This window comes from Leptonychotes weddellii, chromosome 1, assembly GCF_054177405.1.
Source record: "Leptonychotes weddellii isolate Sample4059 chromosome 1, ASM5417740v2, whole genome shotgun sequence".
In the NCBI taxonomy this organism is placed as follows: Eukaryota; Metazoa; Chordata; class Mammalia; order Carnivora; family Phocidae; genus Leptonychotes; species Leptonychotes weddellii.
Genome location: NC_138369.1, coordinates 185,139,038 through 185,153,755, shown reverse-complemented (window position 1 = coordinate 185,153,755; position 14,718 = coordinate 185,139,038). Strand labels below are relative to the sequence as shown.

Sequence of the window (14,718 nt, the reverse complement as noted above, 5' to 3'; positions counted from 1 at the left end):
GCGGGGTGCCTGGGTCCCGGCGCGGGTAGCGCTGGAGCTTTCCGTATGTTTTCACTTTTTGGTGTGAAAAGAACAGCTCAGCTCGCAGACGCCCACCAGGCCTGGCGTTACGCTGCGCGCTGCAGTAACCCCCCGCCCCCCTCGCCCCGTCGTCTGGAGATCCTCCAGCGGATGTCGCCCCAGAAGCTGTGGTTGAGGTGCACTGGGGGATGTGCAGAAGCCTGCGGCCGGAGTTGCTCCCTCCAGGGCCCGAGGCTCAGCCTCAAGTGCGAGTCCGAGGCTGGGGGGTTAGCCGTGCTGTCACCGGGCGTCCGGGTGCTGGCGGGGCTCTGGGCACCGGAGGGGACGAGCCGCGGTTGGCTCTGGGACCCGGCTCGCAGCCTTTGTGTAGATCAGGGAGCCTTCCACTGCTGCAGTGGGATGTTAATAGTGCCTGGACTTCTTGTTACTCATTTCTGTCCGGTATTTATTAGTAGTAGATTTTAAAACCAGTTGTATGATTAACATGCGCATATATGCACATAGTAATAGTCATGTTATGTCGTTTATGTGCTCATACATATATAAGTCACAGAATAGGAGGATACAAAAGTAATTGTAAAAGCCCCGTCCTCAGGCACGTTTTTGAATAGCCTTCCTTAAATTCGCTTGTTTTATGAACATACAGAATGTGTCAGAAGCAAATCCAAAAGGGATCATTAAATGTTCTGCAACTTTATTTTTCATTTAATATATCTTGAACATTCGGACACCTTAGCACATACCTTCTTCCTATTAATGGCTGCATAATACTCCATTGTCTGTATCACTCTGGTGTGGTTAATGGATTTCCTTTTTTATGCTTCCAAGGAAGTAGCATGTAGAAACTACAATAGTAATTTTGGATTTTACGATCATTTGTTTTGCCTGCTTTCTTGGCTCTCATTCCCTCACTAATCTGTTGCAACCCCCCATTTACTTATATTATTTCAGTATCCTGGTTTTAAGAACAAATCATTATTTCCTTCATATTAAAAGAGGGTCTTTTTTTTCTCTAAGACTTTCTAGCTGATGAGGGCTTCCTGGCTACCGTTTTTTCAAAGTATTTTAGGTTGGTGCTTAGTAAATGTTGATTAGAATTGAGCTGTGTAAGTCAGCAAAGCATACAGTTGTGAAATCGGTTATGAGGATTTCGATGATTAATCAGCATTTAGTAGGACCTCAAGATAAAACTATTTTAGAAGGACCGGTATAATGAGCATTGCCTTACTGCACAAGGAATCATGATTTAGCTCACAGTATAAATGTTTTCTGTACAAAAACACTTTAGAGAAATGGTTTACCAAATAATATGTTTGTGTATTTAAATCCTTGTAGGTGTGAAGAACAGTGATTATTATACAATTGGAAAGAAAGGCAAAGAAAATGCTTTTTGTTCTGGATTGGGCAACTGAACAGAAACTGCAATTTTAGGATGAAGAAGGGAAGAGGAAGAACAAGCCGGATCAGAAGACGGAAACTCTTCAGAAGTTCTGTATCAAGAGGAGGTACAGCTTTGATCTTTTGTTGCCAGGGATGAAAAGAAGGAATCCTTTGTTGAGTGGTGTTAACAGATACACATAGTTTTTCTCAAAGGCACATGGGCAGTGTCCAGAGAGAATATTTCCTTTTTTTTTTTTTTTTAACTTTCTCTCAAGGTGCTCAAGGAGTATGAGTGTGCTTTGTTAATAATACTGATCAGTACTTACTGTAAGCTCTTACATCAAATTTTTTCCCATCCAGGGAAAATTAATTCTGCCATTCAAGACTCATTTCTATTAGGATGCATGTTGAATAACTTATTTGGTAGTAGATAAAAGAGAAACTAATTCTGCTTATCTTCCACTATTTAACAATGCCATTTGAACATAATTTTGAAAGAATATATTCCATTTCAAGTTGTCTGGTTTAGGAAAATTGTTGAGAAAGTAATGCATGTTTTGGAATATGATAGACCTTCTAATTATCCAGATGCAATTATTTCAGCCTGTATCTCATTTGTAATCTCATCTAACTCTAGGTACATTAGGTTTCCTAACACCTCTTTCTTAAAGAATACTCTTTTTAATAGTGTCATTATGTTCTTTTAAACCCTTGTGGGACTGTGAATATATTTCCTGTTGCTTCAACTATGTCTTCTCTAGGGATGACTCCCAGGTTTGTTTCTAGTCCTGACCTTCCTTCTGATCTCCAGCTGCCTGTAGAATATCAGTGTTTGGATATAGATTCATCATTTCAGATTCTGTGTAACGGAGTCTGAACAAGACATTGCATGTGGAAGTGCTTGGCCAACTGGAAAGTACTACGTAAATGCAGTTGTTATTTTTGATAAAAATTAATAAAACACCTCCGAGTTGACCCCAAGCCTGTCAGAAAAATTACTAAAACTCCTAGTTGACCCCAAGCCTGTCTGCACCATCTGGAGGAGTCTTTTTACTATTTCCTTCTTTGCTCTCTGTGGCCAATGTCCTACTAAATGTCGTCTAGTTTTTCTTAGGTTAGCTTTCCCCTCTGTTTACTATTGGAAGATGATTTCAGGCGACTCTTCGCTGGTTTACCTACACCTTGTTTTTCTTCCCTGCTTGTTATTTCATTTGTTGCTGTGAGTCTAACTCCTAAGGAACTACTCATATGTTGCCTTTTTCATGGATTTTCATTCCCTTTTGCATGATATCTGTGGGCTCCATCCTGCCACTCCTGTACCAGAAGTATGTTCTCTCCATGCTGCTCCCTGGGCACACCCCACACATGTCTACCTCTGCCATTCCTCATAATCCTTCAGTCTAGAACACCTGTTTTCCTTCTCTCTGCTTATTCAGTTTTTCTCCAACCTTTAAGACTGAGCTGAGATCTTATACTTTTGGTAATGTCACTTTCAGTTTTCACTAACACCACCCTTTGTTATGATGCTTATTGGGTGTTATTCTTAAGGAGCTATGGTTTTTTAGTTGTTTCTTATGGAAGTCTTATTTCCCAACTAAGTTGTCAACTTTTGAAGTTGAAGAACATGTTGGACATTCCCCACTGTGGTTAACATAGTGCTGTGTGTATAGGAGTTGCTCATTAAACGCTCACTGATTAAATGCTGTTACTGTAAAATCTTGTTCTCTGATTTATGGTGGCATATTTTGGAAGGCTTATATCTTGGATCTTGGTTTTTTTAAATCATGTTTTTAAAAAAGTTTTATTGAGGTATAATTGACATACATGAATGTCAATATTAAAGTGTATAATTTGATAGATTTTGACATATATGTTCACATAGGAAACTATCACCACAATCAAGATAATGAACATATCCACCCATCTCAAGAAGTTTCCTTGTTTCCCCTTGTAATCCTTTCCTTTTGCCCCTCTTTAACTGTACCTCCCCGCCCCCATCCAGGCCACCACTGATCTGCTTTGCGTCCCTGTTGATTTATTTGCATTTTATAGTTTTATATGATCACATAGTATATGATATTATAATAACATATAGTATTTGGCTTCTTTTACTTAGCATAGTTATTTTGAGATAATTGTGTGTATCAGTAGTTCATTGTTTTTTAATTGCTGAATATATTCCATGATTTGTTTATCCTGTTGATGGACATTTGGGTTGTTTTCATTTTTTTTTGACTGTTAGAAATAAAGCTGTTATGAACATTTGTGTACAAGTCTTTGCATGGACACGTGATTTCTTTTTTCTTGGGTAAATACCTAGGAGTAGAAAGACTGGATCATATGGTGGGTGTAGGTTTAGCTTTTAAAGAAACCGCCAAACTGTTTTTTAGAGTGGTTGTGTAATTTCACATTTCTTTTTTTTTTTTTTTTTTTTTTTTATTTATTTGATAGAGAGAGACACAGCGAGAGAGGGGACACAAGCAGGGGGAGTGGGAGAGGGAGAAGCAGGCTTCCCGCCGAGCAGGGAGCCCGATGTGGGGCTCGATCCCAGGACCCTGGGATCATGACCTGAGCTGAAGGCAGACGCTTAACGACTGAGCCACCCAGGCGCCCCTAATTTCACATTTCTTTCAGCAGTTTATGAGAATTCCATTTGCTCCACATTTTTGCCAACACTTCCTCTTGTCTTTTTGATTATAGCCATCCTAACGGTACTATCTTATTGTGGTTTTGATTTGTATTTTCCTAATGACTGGTGTGCTTATTTGCCATTTATATAAGCATTCTTTGGTTGACTGTGTAGATCTTTTGCCCATGTTTTATTTATTTATTTATTTATTTGAGACAGAGAGAATGAGAGACAGAGAGCATGAGAGGGAGGAGGGTCAGAGGGAGAAGCAGACTCCCTGCCGAGCAGGGAGCCCGATGCGGGACTTGATCCCGGGACTCCAGGATCATGACCTGAGCCGAAGGCAGTCGCTTAACCAACTGAGCCACCCAGGCGCCCGCCCATGTTTTTTATTAGCTGGTTTTCTTTTTCTTTTTAAAATTTTGTATTGTGGTTATAGTAAGGCATTACTTTTAAAAAAAAAAATTTTTAAGATTTTATTTTTTTAACGATTTTATGTATTTATTTGTCAGAGAGAGAGAGGACAAGCAGGGGGAGTGGCAGACAGAGGGAGAAGCAGGCTCCCCACTGAGCAAGGAGCCAGGTGCAGGACTCGATCCCAGGACCCTGAGATCATGACCTGAGCTGAAAGCAGATGCTTAACTGACTGAGCCACCCAGGCGTCCCGACATTAGTTTCCATTACATCTTCTTGCTGGCTCTTGTTTGTACTTGTGGTGGCTGTTGATTACTACACATTGGTTTTTTACTGCACTATCTTAGTATAAATTCCCTTCTATGTATTTTTTTGCACCTTTATTCTTTTATTTTTTGAGCTGAAAACGCTGATTATTTATTTATGACATTTAATTTTTAAAATTCCAGTATAATTAACATACAGTGTTATCTTAGTTTCAGGTGTAGAATATAGTATACATTACTCAGTGCTCATCAGGATAAATGTACTCTCCGTCCCCTTCACGTCTTTCATCCATCCCCCCACCCACTTCACCTCTGGCAACCATTGTTCTCTGAATTTGAGAGTTTGTTTTTTAATTGATCTCTTTTTTTCTTTGTTCATTTGTTTCTTAAATTCCATATATGAGTGAAATCATAGGGTATTTATCTTTCTCTGACTGACTTATTTCACTTAGCATTATACCTTCTGGATCCATCCATGTTGTTGTAAATGGCAAGATTTCATTCTTTTTTTGGCTGAGTAAAAATCCGTCATCTCTCGATGAACACGAGTAGCATTCATATCTTGGTTATTCTAAATAATGCTGCAGTAAACATAGGGGTGTACCTATCTTTTGGAATTAGTATTTTTGTATTCTTTGGGTAAATACCCAGTAGTGGAATTACTGGATCATAGGGTAGTTCTATTTTTAATTTTTTTAAGAAACTCCATACCATGTTCCACAGCGCTGCGCCAGTTTGCATTCCCACCAACAGTGCACAAGGATTTCTTTTTCTCCATGTCCTCACCAACACTTGTTGTTTCTTATTTTTGATTCTGACAGGTGTGAGGTGACATCTCATTGTGGTTTTGATTTGTATTTCCCTGGTGATGAGTGATGTTGAGCATCTTTTCATGTGTCTGTTGGCCATCTGTGTGCTTTCTTTGGAAAAATGTCTGTTTTATTTTTCTTGACTACTGAGGTTCTTTAGATATTGTGGATACAAGTCTTTTATCAGATAGGTGTTTTGCAAATATTTAATCATTCTGTGGTTTTTCTTTTCATGCCCTTAACAGTGTCTTTCTTTTGAAGAACAGAACTTTAAAATTTTGGTAAAATCTTGTTTATCAATTTGTTGTTTTAAGGATCTTCCTTTTGGTGTTGTACCTAAGAAATTTGCATAACCCAAGGTTGCAAAGATTTTCTACTATGTTTTCTTCTAGCAGTTTTATAGTTTTAGATTTTATATTTAAGTCTGTGAATAATTTTGAATTAACTTTATATATTGTACAAGATAGGACTACGTTCTTTTTTTTTTTTTTTTTGCTTAGGTACGTCCAATTGTTCCAGCAACATTTATTGAAAAAACTATCCTTTTTTCATTGAATTGCTTTTGCACCTTTGTAAAAAATCAACTATTCATGTATGTCTGGGTCTGTTTTTGGACTTTCTATTCTGTTTCATTGATTTCTTTGTTAGTCTTGATGACAGTGTTACATAATCTTGGTTACTGTAGCTTTATAATAAGTTTTGAAATCAGTATTTCAAGGTGTATTTCCATATGGATTTTAGAATCATTTTGTCATTTTTTTTTTGCAAAAAATTCTGCTTGAATTTTGATTTGGATCATATTGAATCTATAGATCCCTTTGGAGAGAATCTGCCAACCCATAAAGAAGGTATATTTCTCCATTTATTCAGGTTATTGACTTGAGATCTTTTAAAAAATTTTTTGTTTTAATTGTGGTAAAACACACATAACGTAAAATTTACCATTGTAACCATTTTTAAGTGTAGTCCAGTAGTGTTAAGTATATTCACATTGTTGTCCAGCAAATCTCCAGAACTCTTTTCATCTTGCAGAACTGGGATTCTATATCCATTAAATAGGAACTCCTCATTCCCCTTTTTTCCCTGGCTCCTAGTGGGTACCATTCTATCTTCTGTTTCAGTGAATTTGACTGTTCTACATAGATTATATACATGGAATCATACAGTATTTGTCTTTTTGTGACTGGCTTATTTCACTTAGCATAATGCCTTCAAGCTTCATCTATGCTGTAGCATGTGTCAGAATTTCCTTCCTTGTTAAGACTGAATAATATTCCGTTGTATATATGCCACACTTTCCTTATCCATCTATTGGTTGATAGATATTTAGTTTTTTTCCTACCTCTTGGCCATTTTTGAGTAATGCTGCTATGAACATGGGCAAGTATCTCTTTGAGATCCCGCTATCTATTCTGGATACATATCCAGAATTGGAATTGCTGGGTCAATTCTATTTTTAATTTTTTGAGGAATCACCGTGCTGTTTTCCACAGCAGCTGTACCATTTCACATTCCCACCAACACTGCTCAAGAGTTCCAGTTTTTCCACATCTTTGCCAATACTTTTTATTTTTATTTTATTTATTTATTTATTTGATAGTAGCCATCCTAATGGATACTGGGTGATACACATTGTAGTTTTGATTTGCATTTCTCTAGTGAATAATAATGTTGAACTTTGTAAAATATACTTATTAACCATTTGTATACCATCATTGGAGAAATGTCTCTTCAAGTCCTTTGGCTGTTTTTTATTTTTATTTTTTATTTTATTTAATTTATTTTTTCTTTTCCTATTTTTTTTAATTGGGTCTTCTTTTTTCATATAGGCCTTTACAGCTGTAAATTTCCCTTCTTCATAGTTCTGGAGGCTAGAAGTCCAAAATCAAGGTGTCAGCAGGATTGGTTTCTTCCCAGGGCTGTGATGGAAACATCTGTTCCAGGTCTCTCTCTTTGGCTTGTAGATGGCTGTCTTCCCCCTGTGTTTCTTCTATCATCTTCCTCTACGCATGCCTATGTCCAAATTTTTCCTTTTTATAATGACACTAGTCATTATAGTATTGGAATAGGGGCCACCCTAATGACTACATTTTAACTTGATTACTTCTATAGAGACCCTATCTCTGAATAAGGTCATATTCTGAGGTTCTGGGGGTTAGGACTTCAATATAGAATTTTGGGGGTACACAATTCAACCCATAATTGATGCCTTTTATTTATTTTTCTTTTGTTTATATTGGCTAGAACCACTAGTACAATGTTGACTGGAAGTGTCTTGTTCCTTGTCTTGTTCCTGATCTTGGGAAAGCACTCAGTTTTTCATCATTATGTCAGCTGTAGGTTTTTTTGTTAGGTAGTCATTATCAGGTAGAGGAAATTCTCTTCTATCCTTGCTTGTTGGCATTATTTATTAGGAATGATTATTAGATTTTATCAAATGCTTCTCCTGCATCTTTGAGATGATCATATGGTTTTTCTCTTTTAGTTTACATTATTTAGGTATTATTTATTCTCTTTTATGATATGACCACCTGTTTGAGACAGTTTTTATTTATTTATTTATTTATTTATTTTTTTAAAAGATTTTATTTATTTATTCATGAGAGACAGAGAGAGAGACAGAGGCAGAGGGAGAAGCAGGCTCCCCGTGGAGCAGGGAGCCCGATGCGGGACTCCATCCCAGGTCCCTGGGGTCATGACCTGAGCCGAAGGCAGACGCTCAACCAACTGAGCCACCCAGGCGTCCCTGAGACAGTTTTTATTTATTTATTCATTATTTTATTTTTTTTGAGATAGCTTGAGTGGGGTCGGGGGAGGGGCAGAGAGAGAGGGAGAGAGAGAATCTTAAGCAGACTCCATACCCAGTGTGGAGCCTGATGTGGGGCTCAATCTCACGACCCTGAGATCATGACCTGAGCCGAAATTAAGAGTCAGATGCCTAACTGACTGAGACACCTATGTGCCCTTGAGACAGTTATTTTTTATAAATGGTGCTCTGATTATGTAGTGATTTTAATTCCCATTTTTTCTTTCTTCTCTTGATTAGTGAATGAGAGCTATAAGCCTGAATTTATAGAGCTTAAGAAGTGGCTGAAAGACAGGAAGTTTGAAGATACAAACTTAATACCTGCTTGTTTTCCAGGTAAGGTCTGGCATCAAATCAACTCTCAGGACTTTGCTCACATGAGACATGTGGGCCCAGGTGATGGGAAAGCAGGGGTAGTTCTTGAAGGTGGGCTGTATTCTCTGGGAGCACATTGTGTGTCAGACTTCCTACTTTGTAGCTACAACATTTATTTATCCTTTGTTCTAAAAATAAATTGAAGTAGCTTTTGGAGAGAAATTCCAAAATGGTAAAATAATATTAAAAATTAAAAAAGGGAAGTGAGAATAGAAAAATAAGATGAAGGCAGGGATAAGGATAATACATGGAAACCATGATTCTAAAATCTTGTTGTATACCTGTCAGAGGTCAGCCACAAATTTGACTTATCTTTCCAACAGCCAGCCAATTTAGATGATCAGTTACCTGAACCTTTGTATTCTATAAACAAAGCTAAACAAAACTAAGTTGTTTACTCAGCAGAAGTGCAGGTATTCCTGGAACTTAGACCTGAGGGAAATGTCTTCATTGGGTCTTCATAGGGAAGACATTTATGTAATGTGACTGGTGTCCTTATCATCATACTCATAGTGATGTTTTTTTTTTTTTTTTTAAAGATTTATTTATTTATTTGAGAGAGAGAGAATGAGAGAGAGCAAGCACATGAGAGGGGGGAGGGTCAGAGGGAGAAGCAGACTCCCCGCCGAGCAGGGAGCCCGATGTGGGACTCGATCCAGGGACTCCAGGATCATGACCTGAGCTGAAGGCAGTCGCTTAACCAACTGAGCCACCCAGGCGCCCATACTCATAGTGGTTTTAAGGGATATTTCAAACCATGCAGGCTGATAGGATTATCCCATAGCTCAGGTGAGTCAAGAGTTTTCTAAGGGAAGGAGGTGCTTATTCTCCGGTGGTGTGGCTGGAGGAGAGGTGTCCTTAGGGAGGCCTCAGCAGATACTGCTCCCTCAGCCGGTTTGTGGCTATGCTCCCCAGGTGTTAGAAGAGGAGCTCTCTGTGTGGCCCTAGCTTCAACAGTCACCTAAGCAGAGGTAGATTAACAAAATTGTCTGGAATTGAGCTTGTCATGGAGTTTGGGTTAGCATTTTCTTCTGGAACATTCTCTTACTGAAGTTGGCAGCTTACTCTGGGTGTGTGCATGCATTCAGCACCACCCAGTTCTGTCCAGAAGTGGGCTTGAGGTCACCATGGGGAGGACCAAGATGCTCTTCCAAAGGATTCCAGGTCTGCTGTAGTAGAGACACAGTTGTGCAGTCAGGGCCTTGACGTTCTACATCACAGGGCAGGCACAGACCTTTTACAGAAAATTAAATCGTATGCCTCTGAGTGCTCCTTTTGGACACTGAAATGATTAAATACCCATTAGGTAATTTAACTTTGAGCAAATTAACTTCCTTATACAAAATCAAGGTAAATGATTTACCACATGTGGCCCTGGTTGAATGAGATGATGTGTGTAAAGTTGTTCCCTACACATCATGATGACATTGGGCTAAAATCCTTGCTCTGAGCCATTACCTGTTAGGGTTGCTCCTATTTAAGATGGTAAACTATTTTTGTCACCCTCTAACAGAATGTTTAACTTTCTGTTTATGTGTGTCAAGAAGCACAGAAACAGGAAAAGCCACTCTCTTAGATTTTACTGGATGGAGTTCTTCACAAGATGGTCTAGAGAAAATAGTGTCAGGAGTGGACTTGTGCCTTTGGCTGATCTATGCCTCAGGGGTCACTTTGCCTTAAGAAGGATAGGATTAAAATGATCAAGCAGGGATTGGGATATGTTTAAGTGGAATGCCTGAAAAGAAATAATCTGTCTATAATGTGGAGCAGTGAAGAGTTAGCCATTTTTAATGGAACAGCTCTTTCTGGGCCTCCAGATTCATGGTCACAGAGGAGCTAAAGCAAAATGGTTTGGTAATGATCATAGCCCACTACTTAGAGTTCTGGGGGGAAGGAGCCTTCTGTCTTAGTCAGTTTTGGCTGCTATAACAAATTACCATAGGCTGGGTGACTTGACCAATTTCTTCCTCACAGTTGGGGGCTGGGAAGGCCAAGTTCATGGTGTGGGCAGATTCAGGGTCTGGGGAGGACTGATTGCAGGTTTGCAAATTGCCATCTTATAGTTGGGTCCTCACAGAGGGTTGGGAGCTGGACAAGATTTCTGGTTTCTTAGTGCTGCGGTAGGCACTGAATCCCATTCATGAGGGCTCTATCCTTATGACCTAATCACTTACCAAACGTCCCCAAGTCCTAAGGCCATTACGTTGTGGGTTGGGATTTCAACATATCTTCCTTAAATGCTTTATATACCTTTAGCTCTTATTCTGATAGGAGGGAACGTTTATGGGAGTCTGTCAAATGTACAAAATTCTGGGGAATTAATCTTAGTTTGTGGAGGGGCAAGGCAAGATTCCTAAGTTGCAAGTAGGATTCAGTCTTTAGACTCTCACCTGATTTATGCTTTGGGGATTGATCCCAGTATTTGCTTTTGCCACCAAAAGCACTGGCCAAATCTGGGTCTCCCAGGTGGATTTATGTATTTATTTTTATTTTTAAAAATTTTTTGAAGATTTTATTTATTTATTTGATACAGAGAAACATAGCGAGAGAGGGAACACAAGCAGGGGAAGTGGGAGAGGGAGAAGCAGGCTTCCCGCGGAGCAGGGAGCCCGATGTGGGGCTCGATCCCAGGACCCTGGGATCATGACCCGAGCAGAAGGCAGACGCCTAACTACTGAGCCACCCAGGCGCCCCCCCGGTGGATTTATGATAGAACTTTTCAGGTGCAGGGAAGTCTGTAATAAGCTTTCCTTTTATAAAAAGATCCTAAGGGCCACTTCCTGCCTTGCCTTAGTAAATGCAGGTTACTGTGATGTGTTCTGATACTGAACATTATGTTGTAGAAGTTCAGGTAAAGTATCTTCCAGATTTATTCCATATGCCATGTTCTGCTCATATATGTATTTGAAGAGAAATTTCCACTTAACTTAGCACATGAGTCTTTTAAAGGATGACCCCATAGGAAAAAAAAAAATCCTTCCATTAGTAGTTGGTTCCAGGAAGGGTTCTGGCCCACAGGGATGATTAACTCTGCTATGGGACACATGGAAGAAATTAAATAAGTTTTTGAAACCAAAACCATGTGTCTGAACAGACAGTATGCTTCTGGGTTGATAGATGAGTTAGGACTCATCAAATCAGACTTGCCAGACACCTGATCCAGGATCAAGACAGGAGTTCCCTCCATGAACTAGGAACTCCCTGTAGTCCTGCAGGGCTGACCTTTGCTGAATTATATTCCCTCCTAGTTGAGAGAAAAAGAAAAAGATCAAGACCTGTGAATTTGAAAAGATGAATATTCTGTACCCCATATAATAATTATAGGTCATAGGGTACCTAGGCCTGCTGGAAAAGCTGCTGACTGTTACAGGGAAGGAGCCTTGGGCTTAGAAGGGTAAATTTCTGGGCAGTAGTGATGTTGACAGTGCAGCTGGTGAAGTTACTTGCTGTGACTGCTCTGGCCGAGGCCTTGGCTCATGGGCAGGGGCTGGTCCTGGATCTCCCCTGTTGAGCTCACCCAGTCAAGGAGAGTCTAATGGCTTTCCTGGTCAGGGAGGGGAGGGTATAGTCTTTAGGCTTTGTGGGAGCTGAGTGGGTTTATTGGTCAGCCAGTCAGAGGTCTCAAGATCATCACTGGGAAACCTGGCTCCGGTAGTGGGTAAAAGTGGCTTGAGGGTCCAGCCTCTCAGGTTGGGTGGGCATTGGGAGTCAGCCCCCAGCACAGCTGCGAGGCCCCAGGGGAGCGGGTCCAGCTTGAAGGGTCCTGTAAGACACCCAGTAGCAGATCTGTATAAAGTCGATGATCTTTAGGTCTTGACTCTGCTCTTCAAGGGTTATAAACCCAAAAGGAGGTCAGGACATTTTCTAGAACAGCTTCTTGATCCTCTCTTTCCCCTGAGAGTCAAAGAATGAGAGAGATACCCGGCTTCAGCTTTGTGTAATTTTGAGGTTCAATTGCATTTTTTAAAAAGATTTATTTGGGGGCACCTGGGTGGCTCAGTTGTTGAGCATCTGCCTTTGGCTCAGGTCATGTTCCCAGGGTCCTGGGATCAAGCCCCGCATCGGGCTCCCTGCTCTGTGGGAAGCCTGCTTCTCCCTCTCCCACTCCGCCTGCTTGTGTTCCCTCTCTGGCTGTCTCTCTGTGAAATAAAATCTAAAAAAAAAAAAAAAAGAGAGAGAGCACCAGCAGGCCGGGGGTGGGGGGAGTGCAGAGGGAGAGGATCTTCAAGCAGACTCCCCGCTGAGCACAGAGCCTGACGTGGGACTCAATCCCACGACCCATGAAATCATGACCTGAGCTGAGACCAAGAGTCGGATGCTTAACTGACTGAGCTACGCAGGCGCCCCAGTTCAATTGCATCTTTTTTTCAAAATGATATCCTTAAGATCTTGAAGATACCATAGGTTTTTTTGTTTTTTCTTTTTTTGGATATCGTAGGATTTACCCTTTCTTTCTTCTTTGTGTCTTAGGTACAGGAAGAGGGCTGATGAGCAAAACATCCCTGCGGGTGAGAATTTCTCTTATCCTTGAAACCTAATGCAGATTTTGCTGCTTTGCTTTTGTGGTTCAAATCAAGTGAATTAAAAATATTTCAGATACACAGCCATTTTTTACCTAATGATAGATTTGAATACAATTGTGTCAGTTAGCTTTAAGTTTGCTGCATAGAGGAGACAGACCCAAAGTAACAGCAGAAGTTTATTTTGCTCTCAAGTAAACAAGCCTGGCTGGGCAGACCTGGGCTGGTGTGGTGATCCCATGGCCGTTCGAGGCCCAGACTCCTCCCAGCTCTCTGTCCACATCCTAGAGGAAGCCCCACACCCTCAGGTCCAGGGAATAGCTCCTGGAGCTTGAGCAGCAAGATGGAACAAGGGGGTGAGGAAGGGCAGGTCTCCTTCTTTTAAGAAAATTCCAGGCCTGGGCGCCTGGGTGGCTCAGTTGGTTAAGCGACTGCCTTCGGCTCAGGTCATGGTCCCGGAGTCCTGGGATCGAGTCCCACATCGGGCTCCCGGCTCAGCGGGGAGCCTGCTTCTCCCTCTGACCCTCTCCCCTCTCATGCTGTTTCTCTCTCTCTCTCTCTCTCAAATAAATAAATAAATAAAATCTTTAAAAAAAAAAAAAAAAGAAAATTCCAGTCCTGTCACATCTGCCATGGACGAGGTACACAGCCCCAGCTGGCTGTGAGGGAGGTGAGATGTGTCCTTTCCTGGCACAGTGACCTCCCGGTAGGATTGCATTAATGGCAGGAGGAGAGAAGCCATGTTGGGTTGGCAGCTAGCCATCTCTGCCACAGCAAATTGTATAAAGCAGACCATATTTTAAATGTGCCAGGGGAGGGAGTGGTTCTCATCTGAGAGCGTGTGCTGGGTACGCTACGTATAAGCCTGAGTGAGCCTAAGCCTGGGCAGGCAGCGGGCAGAGCTTCGGAGCCTGTCCCAGGATTGCCTTCAGCTGGTGGTGGGACCCCCGGCTTGTTTTCTCACCTGGAGAACGAGGAGGTACATGACATAGATGATCTCCAAGGTCCATTTTAGTTCTTTCTATGCTATTTAAAGGATATCTAATGCACAATTTTCTGTGAAGCTAGAAATTAATTCCTTGGGGCGCCTGGGTGGCTCAGTCATTAAGCGTCTGCCTTCGGCTCAGGTCATGGTCCCAGGGTCCTGGGATCGAGCCCCGCATCGGGCTCACTGCTCCGCGGGAAGCCTGCTTCTCCCCTCCCATTCCCCCTGCTTGTATTCCCTCTCTCGCTGTGTCTCTCTCTGTCAAATAAATAAATAAAATCTTTAAAAAAAAAAAAAAAAGAAATTCCTTAATTTATTTTTAGTTCCTTAATTTTAAAATCCATCTATGTAAATACACATTTAGCCTAAAGAATGGTACTTTTTAATGTTGTAATTCTCTTATGCCACTTTTATTTTTTTATTTAAAACTTCTTAATTGTAAAATATGTATGACAAAATTTATCATCTCAGCCATTTTTAAGTGTACAGTTTAAAAATATTAAGTACAGTCAC

At 40.8% G+C, this 14,718-nt stretch overlaps 1 protein-coding gene across 3 annotated transcripts in view; it reads left to right on the top strand.

Annotated features, from left to right (window-relative positions):
- The first annotated feature begins 6 nt into the window (after window positions 1-6).
- SETD4 (SET domain containing 4) overlaps window positions 7-14,718 on the top strand; it is a 48,080-nt gene continuing 33,368 nt past the window's right edge. For all 3 annotated transcript variants that reach the window (XR_014139060.1, XM_081799731.1, XM_081799736.1), the window contains exons 1-5: window positions 7-197; window positions 1,357-1,526; window positions 7,349-7,462; window positions 8,566-8,661; window positions 13,171-13,208. Coding sequence is in view for 2 of the 3 variants with exons in the window: in XM_081799731.1 (XP_081655857.1) it covers window positions 1,454-1,526; window positions 7,349-7,462; window positions 8,566-8,661; window positions 13,171-13,208 (321 nt within the window). In the remaining variant the exon portion in view is untranslated. The remainder of the gene's footprint in view (window positions 198-1,356; window positions 1,527-7,348; window positions 7,463-8,565; window positions 8,662-13,170; window positions 13,209-14,718) is intronic.